General features: G+C 42.6%; 1 protein-coding gene across 1 annotated transcript in view; it reads left to right on the top strand.

Annotated features, from left to right (window-relative positions):
• WDR37 (WD repeat domain 37) overlaps window positions 1–19,669 on the top strand; it is a 1,467,838-nt gene that overhangs the window by 834,976 nt on the left and 613,193 nt on the right. Inside the window, exon 8 of the mRNA XM_044064684.1 lies at window positions 516–544. Coding sequence (XP_043920619.1) covers window positions 516–544 — 29 coding nt within the window. The remainder of the gene's footprint in view (window positions 1–515; window positions 545–19,669) is intronic.

Raw genomic sequence — 19,669 nt, 5'->3', positions numbered from 1 at the left:
TGGTGGAGACATTTCTTAGCTATACTGATTATTGATTTTATTATATTTAACTCAATAATATTTAGAGTGACTGGGGAATGTAAAAATAGGAAAATAACTTTTTTTAAACAAAAGGATTGCCATTATTTGGTATTAGTGGAGAGAGAGAAGTGTTATCACAGGCAAGAGACATGCGATGGATGGCTTTAATGGTCTAAAAGGGAAACTCCCACACTTGTCACTAAGGGAGTGTTATCATTAGTTGAGTATGTAACTAGAATGCAGCTAGAATGGTTGATATGTGTTTTTTGATATACATTATTGATAGTTTGATATTCACTAGTTTTAGTAAAAGGAAGATCCAGCAATGTGTGCAACAGTGTATATAAATGATATACTTGGGGTTAAAGGGATGAGAGGGGGTGTCAGTAACATGCATAAGGGACAATGTCAAATGCGTCATTGGGGTGCCAGTAATGTTTATAAGGGCCATTGTCAAATGGAAGCAACTATATATATTTTTTTGTTAAATGCAGTCGGATGCAGGGAATGTGTATGGGTTATAGCTTAAAGAGAAGTGATTGTAATGGGAATTGAAGCAGATTATGTGGTATATACAGTGTGCGTGAAGATAAACCTTTCTTGGTGTGAAGCAGTCGGATTGAGTGAGTGGCATAATTGCTGTTTTGGGTGCCATTTATGTTGGTGGCTGTTGTTGGGAAACAGTAAAGTTTAAAATAACTTATATGTGCCTAGATAAATAAGGAAAGACTACATGCTGTTCTTTACCTAGGAATGTAGGGGTTGGAGGTTAGTGATTATCTGGTACCGCAGGTGTTATGGTATTGGTATGAAAGTATGATGTAGCTTGATATGAATGGATTTGAATTTGTAAATCAAGGGTAGGTGTAAGATAGCAGGAGTATAAAAAAGGAAAAGAGAACTAGGAGGCAAAAATAGAAAAGGCTGAGATTTGGAAGGTGAAAGAGAGATGCAGAGTAGAGTAGGAGTTAAAGACTGTAGGGTAGGGGAGTGACTGGATTCACTTGAATGTTAATAACAGTGATCATAGTAATGGCTGAGAGGAAGCCAATAGGTGGTGCGAGAAGAGATGATAGATGTCCTTCTATACTCCTATGTTGCAGTATTCTTAGTGTGGCGACCCAAACATCGGCTCATTTACAAAAGCTTAAGCCTAGTTTCTGTGGGTGCATAGGACATCACACATAGGGCCATAAACCAGGGACCTTAAATGTGATGTCTGCACGCACAGACCTCAGAACTTTTCAGCCGCAGATGATGTCACATCAATCGCTTTGCTCCTTCTCTCGAAGACTTCTAAAAAGCTAAGTACCCCATTGGGGAAATTTTCCATTTCTTTTGCTTGAGCTTGGTTAGCTGTAGTTATCTTTAACTGATGTCCGCTAAGAAGGGTGCAACTGCCATTGCGGGTGTCAGATTCCACATAAAGATACGTACGACCATTACGTATTTTGTCTAGGGAAGGAACACAACCATACTGCTTGATCCATTTGCCATTCTTTTGTTCTGAAGACCCTTCGTAGCCGTCTGGCCACCCACAATTTATATTTAGAGAACCAACGACTTAAAAAGCTTGCGCTCAGGTTGGATCCCGGATCGGATGTTCTGATTGAGCTACCACGGAAAAAGGACAAAGTTTCCAGGCTTACCTCCGTTGAGTCTCCATCATCGGACATCCCGCCAGCTTCCGATCTAGGAGTTGAGGGACACCTGATTGAACCGTCTACTTTGACAGCTCTCACCGAGGAAGCCACTTCAGAACTAATGACCTGCGCATCCTCGGAGACAGCACAGACGTCGGTCCCTACCGATGTCGAGGGGAAACCAGAAACAGTTGGACAACTGACCAGGACGCCATTACCTGAAGCCCAGGCCCCAGAACCCAGACCTTCTCCCAGATGTACACCTTCTAAGCGAAAGCAAAAAAAAAACAAGCACCTGACTCCTACCCCTGAAGGAGTCCCAGACTGGCAATCATTTACTAACTCCTTGATGCAGACTTTTATGGCTCTTACGCCCACAACCTCTTCCCCCTCCACTATTCCAGTGCTTCGTCCTAGGCCTGCCTCTGCCACTTCTCTCCCCTTGCCTACTACCCAAGAAGGAGAGGAGGATTTAGAACCTTACTACTCATCTTCTGAGTCTATTTCTTATGCCTCACAAATTGCCTCTCCTCTGGAATACTATTCCCTAGATGAAGAATCAATTGAAGGGGACTCCCCACCAGAGGATTACCTTTGTGGAAATAGTTACTAAGATGAAAGAATACTTCAGATGGGACACTACCCAGATGACTGACACCCAGAGGAGGTATTTTGAACTCCTTCAAGTGGGATCACCTTCCCCTTCAGCCATCCACCTGTCTTACCTGCCGATTTGGATGCTTTCAACTCTGCATCCAAGAATCTAGACTCATAACCACCTGCTCCTAAGAGACCAGACAGGTTCTACAAAAGTGCCTGATGACCAAAAATTCTTAGTTGAACCTCCCCTGGCAAACCCTGCAGTGATTGCTGTCTCCCCTGACAAGCAAGCCAGGCTGATTCCTTTAGCATCTCTTCTGTCCACTGATAAGGATAGCAAAGGCATGGACAGGATTGGGGAAAAAGTGTATACCTCCTCCAGCCTGGTCTTCCGAGCTATCAGTTACCAAACTCGCATGGTAAAATATGCCCTAGACCTAGTTTCTCAAGCCCCCAATCTCTTGGCTGCCACCCTTGACTGCCCTACTAAATCTGAGATGGCATCTAAACTGTCACTGGCTTCTCACGTAGCCAGTCATTCCATTAGGTGCAGTTATGATGCCGCAGAGGGCTCTGCTAGTTCTTTAGCTTCTGCTTTAGTTCTCCGCAGATACTCTTGGCTTCACCTCCTACCTCTCCCAGAGGATTTCGAATCTAAAATTATGGATGCCCCATTAGACCATAACCTCTTGTTTGGGAAACAATCTGCAGAACTTTTTAAAAACCTGCAGGAGAAACGTAAGGAGCTGCAGGACATCAAACATTTGCTTGTGTCTCCTATTGCTAAGTACTACAGGAATTACCCTGCAAAGACTCCTTTTGTCAGGAGAGCTCCTTCCTCTAGCACCCCCTCCTCTACCAGGCACAGGAAAGGAACCATGAGGCAGACCTACTCCAGACCGGTTACCTCACAACTTGCTCCAAGACAGCCTTTTCAGGATAGAAGTGCACCCAACAATGTGCAACTACCTTTCCCATCTACCTTTGTCATCCTGCCTCCTCCACTGACTCCCCTTTTGGAAAAACATCACATCAAACCAGTGGGTACTGACTCTCATTCAAAATGCATACTTCCTTTCTTGGAAGGAAAAACCCATCCCAAGACCCATCCCCTTTCCACCCAAAATGAAATCCACCTCTTTCCTCACATTCTTCAAGACCTCCTAAGATTAGGAACAGTAGAACCTGTTCCTCCAGGGCAGGAAGGGAAAGGATTTTACTCAAGACTCTTTTTGGTCCCCAAAAAAGATGGGCCTTGGAGATCAATACTAGACATATCCTTCCTAAACCAATTCCTAAAAGTACCATCTTTCAGGATGCTATCCCTTTAAACTCTTCTCCATTTAATCCCAGCCCAGGCCTACATGGCCACTGTAGATCTAAAGGAGGCTTATCTCCATATTCCCATAAAGCCCTCCAACAGGAAATTCTTACATTTTACTGTACCCTGCTCTCATTTTCAGTTTACAGCCTTGCCCTTTGGTTTGTCTACTGCACCCAGGGTATTCACAAAATGTCTAGCCCCAACCATTGCTTTCTGCAGGACCGAAGGTGTCCAAATCTATCCATACCTAGACGACATTCTCCTTGTAGCAGAAACAGAAGACCTCCTCCAAAATCATCTCAGGTTCACCACCTCTCATCTACAAAACCTGGGTTTCACCCTCAACTTAAACAAATCCTCCTTACTTCCGTACCAAGACAAAATCTTTCTGGGCTGCAGGATCAGGACAGACCTGATGTGGGCTTTCCTTCCCCAACACAAAGTCCTGTCATTCTCCAGTCACTTCCAAAAACCTTTTACTAGCTCCTCAAATATCTGCAAGACTATTCCTCCAGCTCCTGGGGTTAATGGCAGCCACCATCCCTATTCTTCTCCTAACAAGAATGCACATGCAAAAGTTCCATTGGTACCTGAAAAACATGTGGTCACAACACCAACACTCCCTAGAGAAACAGTTTCCCATTCTGCCCTGCCTTAAAACAGAACTAAGGTGGTGGATTCAACAAATCCTTCACAACCCAGTACTACCACTTCAAATCTCATACCCAACCCCAACTTATGCATGCAGATGCATCAGACCTAGGGTGGGGAGCCACATGCAAAGGTTTCAGGGTACAGGAGGCATGGAATCCTACCCTTCAAAAGAAGCATATCAATGTGAGGAAATGACTGCAGTTCTTCTGGCCCTGGAGACTTTCCTTCCTATTTTCTAACTGGGCCCCCTTCAAGTACTCACAGACAACACCACAGTAATCTGGTATCACAACAAACAAGGAGGGACCAGAGCTTACCTCCTATGCAGGATAACAGTACAAGTTTGGGACCTCACCTCCAGACAGAACATGACCCTGCAGGCCTCATGCATCCCCTCTCAGGACAACAAACAAGTGGATTTTCTCAGCATTACATCTTCTCTACAGCACGAGTGGATGTTGAACAGGGAGAACTTTCTAGACATTGTCCACCGGTGGGGCACACCTTAAGTGGATCTGTTTGCCTCCCCCCAGAATAGACAGTTGAACAAATTCTGCACCAAGAATCACTCTCCACTTGTCTGGAGGGTGGATGCCTTCAACATTCCATGGAGGGGACTGTTTCTGTATGCTTTTCCACCCTTCCCACTAATTCAAAAGGTCCTACTGAAAATCAGGAAGGACAAACCAAAAATCTTGTTGGTGACTCCCTACTGGCCAAGGCAACACTGGTTCCCCCTACTTCTCTCACTAGCCAAGTGCAATCACCGCAAGTTACCCCACAAGATGGAACTACTCACACAGCAAAAGGGAACTCTAATTCACCCTCACCAACAGATGTTGGGCCTAACACTCTGGGTAATAAACTTTTAATCCCTTTCAGACACCATTACTTAGAGGACGTGTTTACAGTTCTGAGGGAGGTCATGAAACCTGCTACTAGGAAATCATATTTATCAGAATGGGAGAGGTTCTCCAAATGGTGCCTACATAAGGACAGGGACCCCAGCCAGCCAGACCTATCCGTAGTCCTTGCCTATGTGTGTGAACTCGTTAAGGATGGCCTTTCATACTCTTCAGTGAAAGTCCACCTTTCAGCTTGTCTACCTCTAGATCCCCCTTTGCTATCCAGGCTGGATGTAGAACTTTTCCTGAGAGGGGACTTACACATCATACCACTTAGAAAACCAATCCCACCACCCTGGGACCTCAACTTTGTTCTGGAAAAACTAACACTGGCCCCATTTGAGCCAGCTAGCTCTGCTACTTTACAAATGTGTACATGGAAGACTGTACTGCTGGTGGCTATTTCTTCCACTAGGAGAGTGTCAGATTTACAGTCTCTCATGGCCTGCCCCCCTACACCACCTTCCACAAGGATAGGGTGACCCTACGCACTAACCCTTCCTTCATGCCTAAAGTGGTCAACGAACTGTCCTTAAATCAATCCATTTACCTACCTACCTTCTTCCCCTTTCCAACTAACAATAGTGAGAGGATTCTTCATTCCCTGTAAGTACACAGACAATTTAGATTCTACCTAGACAAAACTAAAACATTCATAAAATTTAACCAACTGTTTGTCTCCTTCCACCCCAGGGCTCTGGGCAAGGCAGTCTCCAAACAAACTATTTCATGTTGGATCAGAAAATGAATTTCCTTTTGCTACTCACACCATGGCAAGCACTTACCCCAAGGGGTGAGAGCTCACTCTGCCAGAGGCATGGCTACTTCCAAAGTCTTCCTCAAAGGGCTAGACGCAGGATCCATTCTGGAAGCAGCCACCTGGTCCACAATTCACACTTTCACCAAACACTACAAATTGGACCATGTTTCCAGGGCCAGGGCAGGTTTTGCTAGAGCAATCCTGCAGGGGTTTCTGGAATCTTCCACTTCTACCTCCACCCTTGCCTCTAATTAAGCTGTGGTATTCTCCCACACTAAGAATACTCCAACATAGGATAAGAAGGACATAGAATAGTTGTGTAAAATCTTACCATAATCATAGATGTCCTTCTCTTTCATGTTGCAGTATTCCTTCACTCCCTCCAACCCTATGTATTTAGTTGGGACTATGGACATAACTCTTAGGCACTAGGAAGCTATACCCTTCACCAAGAGCAGACTAGCCAGCGTGTGACACTTGACACTTCTGGCTGACATCACTTGTTACTCTGTTTGGGACTGTCTGACTGGCCTTCAAGTTCTGAGATCTGTGAGTGCAGATGTCACATTTAAGGTCCCTGGTTTATGTCCCTACTTGTGACGTCCCACACACCTACAGCAACCAGGGTTAAGCTTTTGTATAGGAACAGACTTTTGGGTCGCCTGAGGTGGGGAATCCCACACTAAGAATACTGCAACATGGAAGAGAAGGACATCTATGGTTATGATAAGATTTTACACAACTGTTCTAGTTCAAACCTTGGGAGTCAAGTCTGTGCATTACTAAAAAGGAAATCATTTTGGGGAGAGGGGAGAGTGAAGCAGTTTGGCTATCTAAGTAGTATGGTATTCCATGACAAAAAAAGATGGTCCTAGCTTTAAGAGGGATGGGAGCTGGAAGTTAAAATAAAAGACTGGGAAAGGCGGGGTACAGAAGTGGGAATGAATACTAGACAGACTAGTTGAAATACAGGAGGAGGAAGTTGTAGTGAATTATGAGTAAGAAGAAATGGTAAGAGTTGTGGAATGGCATGTAAATGGATTAAATTAACCTGTTAAGAAGAATAAGGTACTGCTAGTGTGAAAGCAGCAGGAGGGTAACCCCTTAGTGTTAACAGAGACGCATCTCCCCAGGGAGAACTTGGGAAAATAAAAAACATAGGTCTGTGGTTGTGTTACAAAGAACAAAAATGATGATGCAAATAGAGGAAATCTTGAAGGATGAAAGAGGTTGTGAAGCAGGTGCTTTAGGATGGATAAGGGTCAGAAAGTGATGGTGGTAGCATTACATTTACTACCAAAAGCAGTGATCAGAATAGTAAGAGGGATATTAGCTAAGGCTATGGCTTTTCATGAAAGATATTTCTTCTATTATGTGACTGGAATATAGTGATTAGGAAGAGTGATGTTTGTGGTGGCTGAAGATGACACAGGTAGGGAAATGTCTGGAGAGATTGTGCAGGTGTGTGGGGATGGTAGATGTATGGTTAGAAAGAAGGAGATTAATGGAGGTTTATGTATTTTTCGCCAAGACATCAGGAATGGTCTAGATTGGTTAGAATATATATTAATAAGGGAGAGATTACCAGAGTTGAGAGAATGGAAATAAGCCAAAACTGGTTATTGGATCATGCTTTGCTGGTGGTATGAATGCAGCTTGCCCAGCATGAATGGCTGCAGAGGCATTGAAGATTAACAGGATTCCTCCTGGAGGTTCAAAGGGATAAGCAGTGGTTGCAGGTAAATATCAGAGAGTTGCTTGGGGAAAGGAGTTGGAATAGTGAAGAACAGGGGATAAGGGAGGAAGTGGAGAGATATACAAGGGCATTAGTGAATGAGAGGAAAGTGAAAAGGAAGCGAATTGACTATTGAAGGGAACTGCAAGAAGTAAGAGATCAAGACTTATGCACTGAGAGAGAGGGAGCATAAGAAACTGCTACAGACAGATGTCAGAATATTCTTCCAGAAGGTAGGAGTGGAAAATATTTACTTTAGTAATACACCTGAAGTATCACAGGCATTGGCCATGTGTTTGAGGCAACAAATTGAGAAGGGGGTTTCTAAAGTAAGAGAGGAGGAAACCGGTTCAGAGGTTTTGAATTTGAAAGGGATATTAGTCAGTTTTGTATAGATTATTACAGGCAGCTATATGCAGAGGAACAGAATGTAGAAAGATCAACTGATGAACAGGAACATTGGTGGAAAAAGTTGATTCTACCCAGTATTTCTGAAGAAGGGATAGAGCAGTTAATAGGCCCAATTACTAGGTAAGAAATGAATAAGGTATGGTGTAAGGGAAAAAGAGGAATATAACTAGGAAATGATGATATCCCTTTGGAAATGTGGAGGTGAGAATGAGAAAGTGACCAAGATTTTGTTGAAGTTGCTTAATTCCATTCCACCTTGCACTGACTCATCCAACTACCTCTACTATTACTTCATCCCACCCAAAACAATCTCTCCCCGACAAAAAGTAATTTTCTCTCTAATATCTATTGTGCTATACTCTCCAGTCTTAATTATACTATTACCCTCTCCATGCATAATATTTTCCTAACCTACTAATGGCTGGTAGCTATATATTTTGAAATGTTAAACATACAATTGAGCTTATAACAAAAATATTTACTTTATGTAAATGTTGAAATTTCTGTATTGAATTATGTCTTTTCGTTTTTGTAACATTGTGACAAGCCAGTTGCAAATATCATGGAGCTTATCTGTAAATGTTTAATTAGCTGTATGAACTATGTCCTTGTGTAACATGTGAAATGTAACTTGCAATTATTGTGGAGCTTTTCTTCCCGGGCCTCCATTGAAAACATGCTCTTCTTGGCCCAGTGGACTTCCCCCGGTCATCAAACTTAAATAAATAAGTAATGGGATTCTGGATGGTTAAACTCCCCCAGACACTTGGAAAGGAGTAATAGTGACATTGTTTCTGAAAGAGGGGAAAGATCCTGTGCGTTTGTCCTCCTACAGACCCATTTCTGTTTTGAATCTTTTTATACATGTTTTTATAACTGTACTGGCAGGTAGGTTGGCTATATTGTAGCTGAAGATGATCCATAGTGACCAGTGTAGATTTGTAGGAGGGCAGAAGATGGCCGGTTATGTTATACACACACTCTAAATAGTACAGGATGCCCAAGCTAGTAATATTGTCTTTGGATGCTGAGAAAGCATTTGACAGAGCAGACTAAAACTATTTCAGTTGCTGGAGAGATGGGGGTCTCCTGTAAAAATCTTACAAGTGTTAAAAGTGTAATATAGGGTATCAACAACAGGGATTAAAATAAGAGATAAGCTTTCAGATAAAATAGAATTGATGAGGGGAAATGAGGCAAGTGTGCCTTCTGTTACCATTGCTACTTGCTATTTATATGGAACTATTGGCAATGCTGGTGAATAACCCAGAAATAAGGGGGTAGGAATGGGGAGATAGGCAGAAGAAGATTGCTTTTTTTGTGGATGATGATTTGCTGACCCTGATGCATTTGCAAAAGGATCTGGGAAGGTTATGGGGGTGGTAGAATTCTTTGGAAGGAAGACTAACTACAGAAGTAATCAAGGGTAAAAACCTAAATTCTAACCATTAAGTATGTCCTGGAGGAGAAATATGGGAGCAATCCAAGAGTATAGGGAATCAGAAGGAGGTGAAATACCTGGGAATTTGGTAATGGGAAAACCATAGAGAGTACTTTTCAAGGAGGCTATGAAAAAGCATTACACAAGATTAAAGGCATTTTGAGTAAAGGGAGACAGATTCCTGTGGGCCTGGATCAGAGAGTTCAGATTTTCCAGTTGTTTGTGTTGCCGCAGGTTTTATATCCAGGACTAGTGTTTTGATGGCTTCTTTCAGTAACCTGATTGAAAACATTTAATCAAGAAATGGTGAGATTTTTATGGGATGGTGAGAGAGACCATGGGTTTCATGGGAAAATGTGACAATGCCAAGGAACATATGAGGGGCTTGGGAATAACAGATGTAAGAACATACCTGGTAGCAATTTTCTGGGCTTCAGTTCCCCCATCCAACTGGGAAAGAAGCATAGAATGGTAAAGGGAAGGAGATACAGTGACTTTGTTGGGTCAGGGTAGGATAATAAGATCTGGATTGTTAAATCCATTGCAAAAGGGTGTAAGAGAAATCTTGGAAGGTGATGGTATCATACAGTGTAGAGATGAGCTGATAGCTGTATGTGTATGGAGGATATATAAGGGAAGTTAGAATGTGGTGTGCAGATATCAGACAAGGGACAAAATTGAAATTTTGAGGCATTTGCTGAGAGGTGACAAATGTAAAACATGAGACGAAGCAAACAATGAATTTCAGTTAGCAAAAGGAGTAGAATGGGAGTAACAAGTGGGGAGGCAAGAATTTCATAAGAATAACAATGGGGTACTGAAGGGAAAGCCCCTCCAGAATTGATTTCAGTGGTGGAGAGCATAAGAGGGATGATAGAGGGAGTACAAAAGCTAACATCTCTAAGTTACAAAAGCATATTGGGGTTAAGGAGGCATACAAGGAAGAAAATGAGGTCACCATGAGTGGAAATGTCAGGGGTAGAAATAAGTGAGCAGGTCTGGGTAGTATAGAGCAACTACCAAGGTATGTAATGATAGCAAGGAAGCTTAGAATCTTTGCATGGAAAGGTTTATACAGATATTTATATACACCCCAAGTGGATTAACTTGTGTTTTTCTGGTCCAGATGGTAGTTGTTGGCAGTGTCATTATTGACAGAGAGCGACATAAAGACATGTTTTCAACTAGATTCATTCAAGATTAAGTTGCAGGGGATAATAAATTTTCTTTCTGACAATAAATGAACACTGACTGCGCAACTACGTATATTAAATTGGACAAGGCAGATACCGTGGAAGGACTTCTGATCATGATAGAGGGAAAGGTCGTCATCACCTGTAGATGGAAGATTAAGAATGTACCTGTGATAAGAGTGTTAGTACAGATAATATCAAATGTAACTGAAAAAGCGAAGGTTTTTTGGCCAGTAAAAGAAGTTGTGTACAAGTGGGGAGTATAGTTCCAGAAGATGGGAGGGAGAGAAGAAAGGGAGTAGTGAATGAAAATCATGGTTGTCTGTAGACTGTCGTAAGAATGGGAGTATTTGGAAAAAGTGTTACACCCTAAACTGATGCAGGATAACAGCGTGTAACGACTGAGGTGTAGGAGTGTTAAAGGGTAGGGATTTGGAAGGACATGCAAGTAAATGTAAATATGTTAGTAGGATAAAGATTCTTGTTGTGTTCTATGGAAATGTTTGTGAAATACTTGTATTTGAAAGGGTTCTTTCTTTCTTTGCTGTATTTCTACTTTTGTTTACTGTATTTTTGCTGAAGTGTTTACAATAAATAAAGTTAGAAAAAAGTTTAAAAAAATTTCTGTGGACAGCATTTGTGCTGCTGCAACATGTGCTTTACTGCATACTTTTGGAAGACACCAAAAGCTGGATGTGATCTCAGTGTCCAGGTCTTAATTTGGAGCTGCCATCCACTGTTTTTGTGCTGCTGCAACATGTGCTTTACCGCATACTTTTGCAAGACACCATAAACTGGATGTGATCTCATGGTCCAGGTCTTCACTTGGTGCTACCATCCCCTGAAATGTTCTGTTTTCATGCCATCAAAGAGGTGGGGACTCTACTATTGTTTGAAGTGGACAGACTGCACCATGTAAGATATGAAAGCTGTGTTCTTATCATAGTGCTAGATGTTATTCATGCCTGTCCACTTCGACATACCATCTCATTTTCTGTTTCTGTTGGTTACTGTACCCATTCGCACCAGCCCAGTTGACTATAACCAAGGCATTTAGGGGTAAGGCAAGGACCATTGATAGAGTGGAATGTACAGTAAGTAATAGCTATTATTTATCCATGGCTAGCTCAGTCTGAAGAGGAAATAGAAGCATAGTGCATTACAGGAGCAAGGAATAGGGCTTGACCTTTTGGAAAGCACTGAAGGTGCCAAATAAATGCCTCTTGTGGAGACCAGTGCTAGGGTTTGACATGAATGGACATAACTTTTATCTTACTACTGGGGTAATTGCCTGGTAGTAGTCCATTTCCAAGAAATTTTACGCCAGTTTGTCATCCGTTAGTCTTTGACCAGAAACAGAGTTGAGGCATCACCATGAGTTAGAATAAGTCAATGTTCTTTGTGTTTCACTGTTGCAGTCATCACACTTGGGTTATCTGCCTGCAGGTAGCACTCAGTCGGCCCGAATACCAGAGTCTTGGGATTTTTGCTTCAGATGCTGTCGCCTCTTCCATGACGTCAGGTCATCAGGGGTATAAAACATGCAGCTGATGCCATTACATCAGTCTTTCTTGCTGAGAAGGAGCCCAAAGCAGAAGCAGTTTGCAAGTGCCGGTCGGCCGCTACCTGAAATTTTCGTTTTTCGAGTTTCAAACCTGAAGTCTTCTAAAGCTAAGTACCCCATTGGGGATTCTTTTTTTCTTGCTCTAACCAATGTCAGAAAAAGTTAACAATTTTCTTGCCTGTGGAAAGCAAATGCCTTTCAGAGATTTTCATTCTTACTGCGTCACCTGTTTAGGCCCAGACCATGACGTCCCTCGCTGTCGGTTTTGTGTCTTGTTTAACACCCGAACCGTTCGTCGTCAGGCTATTTTTCTAGCTAAATTCTTCCACTCTCGTTCTCCGTATTCTGAAATGGCTTCGGTAAGCCATCCGACTACCGATCTTCTGAAAAAGCGCAAAGACAGAGACAGACCGCATATAGGTCAAAAACTGCCAACGAAGCTTCCATTAAGCTAGTCGCCAGTCCGCCGGTACTCAGTGAGGTGCCTTTGCAGCCCCTGATGCCTGCTTCTACATAGGTTCATAGGTAGGTACTAGGCTATCTGCCCAAGGGCATTTATAAGCCTAGCCAGAGTGTGTCGGCTTTCGCCTCCCCATTGATTAATTAACTGATCCTCTGTCAAGCAGAGTCAATGAAGTGATCCCAGGGGTGTATTTTCTGTTACCCATCCAATTGTCAAGGTTTCTCTTGAAGAGTGTTAGTGAGGGGCTCTGCCTGATGTAATTTGGAATTTTGTTCCAAAGCATTGGGAGTCTCTGTGACAGGAATCTATCTCCCCAGCATGTTCTATTTATTGTTGTGGCGAGGTTTAGCTCACTACAGCGCGTGGCTCACAGTGACTTGGATTTCTTTATGTGGAGCATGTCCATCAATTCTGAGTTGGATATGGCTTTGTAAGTCAAGCAGAGATCACCTCTGAGTAAGCGATATGCCACTGAGTACAGCTGGAGTTTTTTCAGTCGGGCTGCATAGAACATATGTTTGACACCAGTAATCCTCTTGGTGAGGTACTTTTGTGGTCTTTTCAGCCTCTTTATTTCTAGATGCGAACGCTTTAGTAATTAGATGGGCCACATAGAAGGATTTCCTAACTACTTTGGCAATATGATTGTCAAAGGAGAGATTACTATCTACCTGGGTCCCCAGATCTCGTATTACCACTTCTGTATTAAGGGGGCTGCCACCTATGTGGTAATTCGTGGGTGTTTTGTTTTTCCCAAATGGGATGACTATGCATTTTTTGGCATTTAGCTTGAGGCCATGACTTTGACACTAGGTGCCCGTCTCAGTAAGGTCCTTTTGGAGGATGTCCGTGTCAGCCGGAGAATCAATGATGGCTCCCAGTTTGCAGTCATCGGCGATAGTCATAGGCCATAGTCCTCCTGTGTTTGCCTGTACATCTGAGAAGTATATGCCGAACAGTAGAGGTCCCAAGACCAAGCCTTGCGGGACACCACTTGTGACTGGTTTAGAGTCGGACCTGGAGCCCGCTATTCTTAACCATGTGAGTTCTGTCTGTAAGCCAGTTGGCAACCCATCTCGTGACGTAGGGGTTTATGTTCAGGCTGGTGAGTTTTTCTGTAATACACGAGTGGGGAATGGTGTCGAAAGCCTTGGCGAGGTCAAGGTAGGCTGCGTGAACCACCTTTCCCACGTCTGTGGCCTTGGTGACTGTCTCGAAGAAGTCAACCAGGTTTAGTAGGCATGATCTGCCCTTAACAAAGTCGAACTGGGTCGGGTCAAGTGTTTGAAGGTTCCCAATATCTTTGTTAATGAGTTCCATCATGATGCGCTCCATAGCCTTGCAGACCAGGCTAGTCAGGCTTATGGGGCGATAGTTACCAGGGTCAGTTGTGGCCTCTCCTTTGTGGAGAGGAATAACCGTTGCTGTGCGCCATTCTATGGGCACGTAGCCTGTGGAGAGGCTGAGGTTGAATAGCGTGTTTAGGTGGGGGGGTTAGTTTGTTCTATAGTTCGTGCAAGACGCAGCCTGGAACACCATCTGGTCTCATTGACGCTGTGTTTTTGGCTTTTGAAAGGGCTGTTTTCACCTGTGCGTCTGTTATTTTTGGGACACTACACTTTTCCGGTATTGTTGTGGGCCCTTTTGGAGGTGAGAGGGCGGTGAAGTTTGCACTGAATCTATCTGCCAGGATGTTGGCAATATCAGTAGGTTCAGTATATTTTGTGCTATTTTGCATTTGTGCTATTTTGCACTAGTTCAGTGCATATCTGCGAGTTGCCACTTAGATTCTTAACATAGCTAAAGAAGGCTTTGTTGTTATCTTTTGAAATGGATGAGTTCATGAGGGACCTCAGTTTCTTACTGATACTGATCAGGGATGTATTTCCTTCTTGGGATTTGATTTTTTTCTGAACTAGTTTCCTCCTTCTATTGTATAGCCTGTTTATTGCAGGGGTCCACCAAACTGGTTTCCTTCTCTTAGAGGAGTGAGTCTTGGTTTTGCTAGGGATGGCATGATCCATGCATCCTTGTAGGTGCTCATAGAGTGCATTTGTAAAGGTTTCTACATCTTGGGCAGCGTTATCCTTTTATACAGATCCGTCGTACAGATTTGCAGGTCTCTGCTGAGACCCATTCGGAGTCCGGTATGCCGCGAGATGCTTTTTCGACTATGGAACCTGTGGATGTCTCTACCTTGGATGGATCCGGAGGCGCTGTGCAGGCACAGGTTTCTGAGGATGTATTCTGACCTACCGATATTCATATTAAACCGACAACTTCATTTTTAACTAAAACTACCGAGTTTCTCAGGCCCAGAGTTCGCACTACGTTTATAAAACCAATGTCCAAAGTGCATGCTCAAGCTCCCATGCCACAAAAACAAATGCTTAGAATGGCTGAAGACCTTATTACTCTAATTAGGGGAAGCCATCCTTCCCCTGCTAACAGGCAAAGAATTGAATTTCCTTCTGATTCTACAGACCAGGAGTCCAATGACTCTGACCCTTCTGATTACCAGGACATACCCTTATCTACCTATGAGGATTCAGATGCAGAGGAATCCATTCCCTCTGCCTCCCTTCCAGAAGATTTTTCTTTTGGTGAAACCTTGCATACCTTAAGAGAGCATTTCCGCTGGGAATGCCAGGACTATCCTCAGTCCAAAAAGAGACTCAGGGAATTTTTAGCTTTGCCTCAGCACTGGCCTCTAGCTATACCCCCTGTTCTGGATATTGCAGATGATGTCTTCATGGAATCCAGTCTTACTCCTGACTCTTTACCACCAGCTCCTAGAAAACCTGACAAGTACTACAGAGTACCTGACTCTCACGTTTATAGACAGCTCAGGTTCTACCGTGACAGGACTAAGCCTTTCAGAAAATCTGACCAGCTGCTAGTCAGCTTTGCTACAGGGGCAGAGAGCAAGGCCATTTTGAAGCAAACCATTTCCAAATGGATAGCACATTGCATCCATTTTTGCTACAAGCACCATGGAAAACCTACTCCTCAGGGAATCAGAACTCATTCCACTAGAGCTACTTCAACCTCTACAGCATTCCTCAGGGGAGTCCCTACCAGGGTCATCCTGGAAGCTGCAACCTGGAGTTCGGTACACACCTTCACCAAGCATTACCACTTACCTATTTTTTCTAAATCCAGAGCTGGATTTGCTACAGCAGTCTTACAAGGCCTGCTAGCCAGCCCTAACACTTCTTGACTGCCTTCACCCTTCCTCAGCTTTGAGAATCAACCCAAGTGTGATGACTGCAACAGTGAAACATGAAGAACATAGTACAGTTGTGTACACTTACCATAAATGTAGATGTTCGAGTGTATTCACTGTTGCAATCCTGGTTTCCCTCCCTCCAGCCCCCTGGCTTTCTTTATCCTTTCTACCTATCCTCTTTATGGCCATCGTTTATGGCAGGGGTATTTACTTTTTACTGGTGGTGTTCCATACCATGTAATATCTTCCTATTTTGGGGGCTCCTGACATCTGGGGCAAGAAAAACTGATGCAATGACGTCGGCTGCATGTTTTATACCCCTGACGACCTGTCATCATGTTAGAGGCGACAGCATCCTATGTAGAAATCCCAAGACTCTGGTATTCAGGCTGACTGAGGGCCACCTGCAGGCAGATAACCCAAGTGTGATGACTGCAACAGTGAGTACACTCGAACATCTGCATTTATGGTAAGTGTACACAACTGTACTTTCTTAATCCCTACACATTCAGTGACCTTTGTGAGGGCTATCTGAAACTCATCCACGTCTGAGATAAACAGTTGGAAATTTACAGTGTGATGACCGATTTCTTTCAGTCGCAGGCCATTACCAGAACAGTAAGTAAATTCCATAGGTTTCTGGTATACTTGACATTCTTCTGGTGTTGTCTGTAAAACTTCATAGAGAAGGCTTCATTACTCTCAGGCATATTTGGAATCAGTCTTCAAGTTCTGTATTACTATAGATTTCTCTTCTTTTTTTTTTTTGTAAAGAAGGAATGTCCAAAGGGATTCTTCTAGATCCTCTGATAGTAACTTTGCTGTTAATTACAGACTCTTCTGTTTATGCCTGAGGATCTCACTTGTACAGTTTGTCAGTTCAGGACAGTTAGTATCAATGAGAAAGGTGACTTTACATCAGCCTTAATATGACGCAGTATTCAGTACCTTAACAACTTTTCAGGGTAACTTCCTTCCAGTTATTTTTATTTTTTAACAGGAACAAGTCACTAGGCACAAATGATTGTTTTTTTTCATGATTGACCCAGAAGTACTGTCTGCTGAAGTGATTTGCTCAGAGTAGTGCCCTAGGCAGAATGAAATTTATTTTATTTTATTCCTTTCAGAGCACTGATTCTATTAGACCTATTTCAGTCTCAGCTGAGGTGGGAGGACAATAGATTAATGACATTATATACAAAAGGAGTATCAGAGCTGGTTTGAGAGAATAGATACATGACATTATATACAGACTGACTCTACAGAGTGGCTGTCTGACTTGGCATGTTGAAATAATCACAATGAAAAGTAGAGTCAGAGCTAGCTATGTAAAGAGAGGTAAGGTAGGAAGAGGTTATTATTTGACGAGAGAGAGCACTTGCAGTTTCTAAGAATCTTAGAATGTGCTTTTAGTTCTGATCGAAAAATGGGTTAAGAAGAATGATGTTTAAGAAAAGAAAGGAGCGATTCCCACAGTTTGGGAGCGAGGACTAAGAAAAGCATAGGCTGCGCTGAAGGCTGCTTTGGAGGAGAAGACATGAGTGGTTGACACTTTTATGGTTGCAGGATGGTGTACTTCTGAAAAGTCTGAAAGCTTGTTGAGGGGGAGGCCTTGTTCTTAATAAGTTTGAACAGCTGAGGAACAAGTAGAAATTCAGCATGTTGTTTCAGTGTTTTTTGCAGTGGTGGCCATTTCTTTGGGAGAGAGTGATGAATCTGCAACTGGCATTTGAAATTGTTTGAATGGTGGATCCATTTGTTTTAGAGACTGTGGCAATTATCGAGCTGATTTTGTAAGGTACTTTTACCTATGACATCAGGATAATCAGTGAAAACAAAGGATTCAAGCCCATGATTACAGGGCGAATCTTATCAGCAGCACACAGCCTTAAACCCCTGCACTGAACTGCTCGACCTTGTATAGTAGGTTCTTCATCATTGCAGTGGTGTGAAGTAGTGAGGCACTAGATCCCTCATTTCAAGTTTGCTACAAGACATTGAGGTGGCACTGTGCCATTCAGTAAAATGCACAGTTGTTAAGCAGTGTACCTACTAGGTTTGCAGAACAAACTAGTTGATTTTATCTGCATACTGATTACTCTGGCTTACGAATGAAAGCTTGATCCATGCATTTTTTTAAGAGGTTATGGAAATGTGGGCATGTCAGAAGTGAAATTCTTGCCAGACGTGTCATCTCTACTAGACCTTGTGCTCTTTGATTCCTCACAAGATGAGACACCTTCTTATTCCTATAGATTCAACTCTTACTTTTTGAATTAGAGTTCCCTCACATTCAGAGAGTAATGCTTAAAACAAAACATGGCAAATTCAACCTTGCTATCACAGTTTTGTTGGCCAAGATAATTGTGGCGATCTTCATGAATCTGTCCATTTCTTTTCCATGGCTATTGCCTCTATGCAAATGGTTGCTAACTCAGCAACAAGGCAGAGTGCCCCTGATCTAAAGATTTTGCGTGCTTCAACCCGGAGGATAGAATTTTAATTTGCAACAGGATTCCTTCTCCATTCAGGTACTGAACACCTTAAAGGATGCTAGAAGATCTACCCCAAGGAAATTTTAACTACAGAACAGATTTTACAACTTCCTTGAGGGCACCTCTTTCCTCTGTGGAACTTGAACTCAGTGTTGGAAGTATTAAATCTGCCTCTCTCTCTCTGAGCCAGCTAATACACTGAAAGTTAAGGACCTTTCCTTACTCTTTCCTGTTTCTGTGATCTCCACGAATAATTCGTGGACATTTTTCCGCTGCACAGGAGCTTGAATACCCAGGTCCCACAGACAATCATTTTCCTGCAGAACATGTTTCTGTGATCTCAGGAAGAAGGATCACAGTTAAAAGCTCTGATGTGCAAGCCACCATATATATATATATATATATATATATATATATATATATATATGCAGCTTTTCATAATGGAAAGGTGTCTGATCAGACTAATCCCTTATTTCAGCTTAAAGCTGTCTCAACAGTGCCTCACAACCTCTCTGTTCAGGTCAGTCTTCTGCCCTAACTATCAAAATGAAGGGGAGCATCTTCTATGTAGGTTACATATCTACAGACAACCAAGGTAACACACCTGGAGAGCACACTCTAGGAAAACAACATTTTGACCCTTTCAGGAAAGGAAAGAATGGGTCTGTCTGTAAATACAAACAAACAAAACTTAAGTAGCTGGCCCATTGCATTACCTTTTTCTATAAGTGCAGTAATCCTGTGCAAGACATTGGTGGAATGTCTTTCACTAGAGCAGCAGCAACCAACAGCCTGCTTTAAAAACATTTCTGCATAAGATCTTGGAAGCTGCTAGTTAAACTACGTCTTCCACCAAGCACTGCAAAACTTCATACAGTGTCACAATCTTAGATGTAGGCTTGTTTTGACATGCCAGTTTTATAGGACACTGTAACGTTCCCCTACCCTAGGGTAACTTCATGCTGTATGGGATTCTACCAAAATGTTTTAATTTATTGTTGCAGAGACTGTCTTTGAAGAAGGTAGTATAGTTTTTTAAGATGTCTTCTCTGTAGAATCAGTTTAATATTACTAAATATTGCACATATTTGTACAAGTTAATAATAGCAAGTCCTAAAAGCTTCTCTGTAGAGCAAATTTGACTTGCACCATTTCCTTAACTCTCTAATAACTTCACCCTAGTTACCCATAATACCTTTCTTCTATCCCTGGTCAAAGCTTTTAATAGCTG

This window comes from Protopterus annectens, chromosome 3.part0 (genome assembly GCF_019279795.1).
Source record: "Protopterus annectens isolate FY-2018-M chromosome 3.part0, PAN1.0, whole genome shotgun sequence".
NCBI classification, from domain to species: domain Eukaryota; kingdom Metazoa; phylum Chordata; order Ceratodontiformes; family Protopteridae; genus Protopterus; species Protopterus annectens.
Note: the sequence above shows the minus strand (reverse complement) of the source record. Positions and strands in the feature narration are given on the sequence as shown.